At 43.6% G+C, this 5,101-nt stretch overlaps 1 protein-coding gene across 1 annotated transcript; it reads left to right on the top strand.

Annotated features, from left to right (window-relative positions):
• Positions 1-2,120: 2,120 nt before the first annotated feature.
• On the top strand, positions 2,121-4,883 carry LOC104512947 (26S proteasome non-ATPase regulatory subunit 1-like; the record flags this gene model as incomplete). The annotated part of the gene is made up of 4 exons (XM_010156140.1): positions 2,121-2,164; positions 3,218-3,291; positions 3,536-3,705; positions 4,678-4,883. Coding segments are annotated over 4 exons (494 nt in total), but the record flags the coding sequence as incomplete, so codon positions are not given.
• Between the last annotated feature and the right edge of the window lie 218 nt (positions 4,884-5,101).

The following is a 5,101-nucleotide window of genomic DNA, read 5'->3' on the forward strand; positions in this document are numbered from 1 at the left end:
CTGCGGAAGCCTGAGCGGGGCCGGCTTTCCGGTGAACTCGGTGGGGGCGCGCAGAGGCCTGTCTGCCCGCCCTTCCCGGCCCTGCGTCCTTCTCCTGCCGGTGCTTTATGAGGGTACTCCGGTGGGTTGCGAGCCCCCTGGCAAACACTGGGGTGCTCCCGCACCGCATTTGTGAACTGGGGGCCTTCACCTGCCTAAAGCAAATAACGCACAGGAGGTGTGCAACCGGTGGGCAGTAGGAGTCTGTAGGAAGTACAGCAGGGAATGAAAAAGGGGGAAGACATACACTTTGGAGGGGGTCAGAAACACAGATGCCTTGCAGAGGAAAAGCCAGAGTCCAGTCTAATGAAGTGTGTGAGGAATTAGATGCTAAACACGCTTTCTCGATCTATAGATAGCTGCATCGTGTGAGACAATATGAGAAGTATTTCCAAAAGTACTCAGGCCCGAAGTTAAAGTGTGACCGGTTGTTGCTTTGTGAAGGAAACAGTGCAGAGGACAATAGTCTGCAAGTAGCTTTCTCTTTCTGAACCCTTTGCTTTATGTTTAAGTCTTGTTTTAATCAAGGAGAAGTAGGAATTTCATTTCAAAGGGTTTTTAAAAAAGTAGAAATGGTGTGTTGAGTCAGAGTGAGATTGCTTCCTCCTGATAGATCAGGTAAATGCAGGCACTTGTTAAAAAATAATCTTTCATTTGGAGAGGTGGCAGAAAACAGCTGGAAGGAGCGCTGCGGGGTGGGCTGCTGAGCCTGCCTTCCATGCTGAAGGGCCACGTCGGCTCCTTCGGTTGTTACTGGCATGCATGTGTCTAACCTGGTTTTAAAAAACATACCTGATAACGGAGGTTCTACAAACTTGTTAGGTGACGTGAGTAACAGTCTTATTGGCAGAAAACTTTTCTTATCATCTAACCTCAATCTTTGAAGCTGCCGATAAAGCTTGGTCCTCTTTGTATCTGACACGAAGATTAGATCATTCTCTTTCTGCTGGCAGCTGCCCTGTACATGTATGAACTCTGTACCCTTCCCAGATTTCCACAGGCTAGCCAGTTCCAGACCTCCACCCAACCTTCGTACATCCCGATTGTTAGACCTCTTGGTTCTTACTGCTCAGTTCTGAGTGTCCTGGTGTGCTCATAACTCTTAAAATGTGGTGCCTGGCGCTGGACACAGCAGTCTGGCTCAGGTGTGTCCGTGCCAAGCAGAGGGAAGGATTGCCTCATAGATCCGCCAAGACGTGCTCTCGCTTACATGGCTCAGTGTGACATTTGGGTTCTCTGCCTCCCACTGCAGCCATGTGATATGATCTATCATGTTTCGTCTTAGTCCACTGTACTACTCAGATTCCTTTCTATATTTGTACATTTTAGTTTTGACCTGCACAGTCTCTTCTTAGATTTGTCAGGATCTTTTGAAAGCCCGTTTCAGCCCTCCAGTAGTCTTTCTGGCTTTGCTGTGTCTTAGTTTTAAAAAGGTTATCAATCTGTACAGCAGAGGAAAGATTAAAAGCGGTGAATTGTGTATCCTCTTCAAACCCTGTCAGTTGTGGCCTTTCAGTCTGACAGCGCAACGGTCTATAACCGTTTTTCAGACCGAGCTCCCCAGGTAACTGTGAACCCCTCTTTCAGTTAAGTCAGTTAAACAGAATTTGTGTAGCTGTTTGTACGAATGTTCAACTCCTGACAGCGTCGGGAGTCTTGCTGCGAAACGTATCTTCCCTTTGCCATGACACCCGTTTCCTTGGCATGAAGAAATTTAGGATGTTTTGACAGGATCTTTTTCCAGCCCCTTGGGGAAGGGGGAAGTGACTTGCTAGAATGCAGTCAGCAAACTTGCGATGAAGCTGGAAGTAAATCCTAGATTCTCTTGAGTTCCTCTCTAATATGTTTTCCTCTAAGAAGGATCATCTTTTACAAACAGTGTACCTTTTTGATTACAAATTCTGAACTATTTTACATCATGTTTAATACAAACTTGCGTCTGATCTTTGAATTTTAATACTGAATATTTTAAACCAGCATTCCAGACGTGGCCTTTGGTCCTGTTCTTTTGGTTTCCAACTAAATAACATGTTCACTTTTGAAACAGAGAATCCGAAACTGACTATAATCTTGTTTTGCAGCTGGAATTATCTCTCTTTTGGATGAAGAAGAGCCACAGCTCAAGGTAAACCCTTACATCTGGGAGCAAATAACAGTAAACACATTATGTTGAGAGCTTAAAATCAGAAATGAGTGTATCTCAATTGTTGGACAGCAGCAGGTGGGCCCCAAATCATATCTAGTGTGAGAGCTGAAAGGATGGGCTTTATTGATGTGATAGCAGATGGCAAACTCCCTTGTTTTGAACAAGGATCAAACTGGAGCTTCATGTGCAAGATCTGTAGTCGCCAGAGCTACCAGCTCTCTGATGATAATGGGGCCTTGTTACTTAACAGTCTTTCGACTGCAATTTGAGTGTGTAAAACTCAGAGCTGAAGAATGTGTTTGTTTTTTAGCATAACTGAAGGATGTAAAACAAAATCACAGTTACGGTTTTCACTTGGGGGAAAAAAATACTAGTAGTAGGAGAAGAAAACAGCAACAGAAACTTTACAGTCCACAGAGTATGTGAATCCACAGGACAGCACCAAACACTTGGAGGTGGTGGTGCATCGATGATACTTGCTAGTTACTTTAACAGTTGACATAGCTCCTTTCAGGAGGGGTGGGTGCATCTTAGAATGGTAATCTCGTAAATATTTTGCTTGGAAGCAGGCACAGGGTGGTGATAGGTCTGAAGGAGCCCTGCTTTTGCTCTGAGCTGATGACAGTCAAGCTGATTGTAATCTGGATATTATCTGCTGAAGTACTGTGTCCGAATAAATAGAGTTGGCTGGCATAGGCCACAGTCCTGTGTGCTCCACAAAGCTCGTCGCAAAGACTTGGAAACTTTGTATTTTAAAGAGTTTCACCTACTGGTCTTTTTAGCCAGTCACTCATCACAGAGAGGCCGTGGGAAGGAACGTGAGGGTTGTCTTACCCGTTAAATGAACAGCCCTTTATTTGCAAAAGACTTGCAAGGATTAGCGAATGCTTGGGAAAATCTTTTAAAGTGGAATTTGCTGTTGAAATGGGTTGGTGTTGATGATATCAATCTTAGGATGGTACTTAATTTTTATTGGGGAAAGGCAATAAATGCATTTTTTTAATGTAATATAACTTTTTATTATTTTTGTAGGAGTTTGCTCTTCACAAGTTGAATGCTGTTGTCAATGACTTCTGGGCAGAAATCTCTGAGTCTGTGGACAAAATGTAAGAGAAGGTGCTTGTTACTTCAGGGTGTGTTGCTTAAAAAGAACATGAGATATGAAGTGAATGTAGTTCTGGTTACTTGATACTGACTCATACAGCATCTAGCCCCATGTTTTCTGGAAAAGTATAAGTGGACGTGGGGTTGGAGCCCTAGTCCCAAAGATGCACGTTCAGTCAAACTGTTATGTGTCCTTAGAGACAACTGAGCATGCAGAGCTGATGCTCTTCTCTCTCTCCTTTGCAGTGAAGTTCTCTATGAAGACGAGGGCTTTCGGAGCCGGCAGTTTGCTGCTCTAGTTGCTTCTAAAGTTTTTTACCACCTGGGAGCTTTTGAGGAATCGCTGAACTATGCCCTGGGAGCAGGTGACCTCTTCAATGTCAATGACAACTCGGAATATGTGGAGACGATCATTGGTAAACAACTGTTGCTGCAAAAGAAAAGCTCTTGTCTTGTCAAAGCTACTGTAACTTGGAGATTTTACTTGATTTAGCTGCTTTTCTCCCTCTTCCTCTTCCTCTTCTTGTATTCATTTAAACTGATGCTGCAGCTAGTTTTACCCAGTTGATTTGTGCTTTCTTTTTCCTGCTTCGGGATTCTGTAATGGAACTGTCTTAGGAATTTTTCTTGTTCTAAACCTTTATTGTATTGCAATTTCCTAATAAGAAAATTGCTTTGGTTTTTTGGTTGTCCTTTCTCTCGTTTTTGGGCTAATGTTACTAATTTCAGCATAACTTTGGAAATGATCAACTAATAACCCTAACTGAGGGGTACAGGTTTTTATCTACCCTTACCGAGATAGCAGGTCAGATGTTGAATGCATGTATAATTTGAATCTCTCTTAAAACTCTCGTCTGCTGGTATCACTTACCTTGTACATGATATGGTGGAGCAGGGCTGGCTTTGTCTCCCCAGCTAGTGCTTATGGTGGAGCTAGGAAGTCTCCTACTGCTGTTTCCTCATTAATTTAAAATATTGTGCCGCTTGAACAAAGACCATGTCCTCGGTGCCATTTTAAAAATATCTAGTTGGTTTTTCAGCACTACAGTCAGAGTCTGTTGGGAAGGAATATACGCATCTCTCACTGCTGTCTGTGTATGACTACACAGATAGTTCTTGTGCCTCACCTTCATGTCAGTTCCCATATGCTGTATTTGCTGGCAGAATGTGTGCATGCACCTACTAGTCTCTAACAAACTGCAAACATCTAGGAAGTTGATTTTCCCCCCCCTATATTTCTTCAATATATTTTCAGCAAAATGTATCGACCACTATACCAAGCAGTGTGTGGAGAATGCAGAGCTGCCGGAAGACTAGTCTCCACCAAACTGCTAACATCTAGGAAGTTGATTTTTTCCCAACCGTATATTTCTTCAATATTTTTTCAGCAAAATGTATCGACCACTATACCAAGCAGTGTGTGGAGAATGCAGAGCTGCCGGAAGGGGAGAAGAAACCTGTTGATGAAAGGCTAGAAGGGATAGTGAACAAAATGTTCCAGCGGTGCTTGGATGACCACAAGTACAAGCAGGCCATTGGCATTGCTCTGGAGACACGCAGGCTGGACATCTTCGAGAAAACCATCCTTGAATCGGTATGTGCAAGAGACAGGAGGTGCATGTAGCTAGTCTTTTCCAGGCGTGGATCTGGAAGTGAAGTGCAGGTTGCTGTGGAACTTGCCCTGTTTTATATGAGCAGAATAAAAGATGAAACTTGGGGGTGAGTTTATGCAAAGGGAGAACAGAAGTGGGGGTGTTTGGTTCAACTTGTTCATGGATGGCAGAGACACTCAGGGCTATCAAGTGTAGAGAG

The sequence above is a fragment of the Eurypyga helias genome, unplaced genomic scaffold, assembly GCF_000690775.1.
Source record: "Eurypyga helias isolate BGI_N326 unplaced genomic scaffold, ASM69077v1 scaffold11357, whole genome shotgun sequence".
In the NCBI taxonomy this organism is placed as follows: domain Eukaryota; kingdom Metazoa; phylum Chordata; class Aves; order Eurypygiformes; family Eurypygidae; genus Eurypyga; species Eurypyga helias.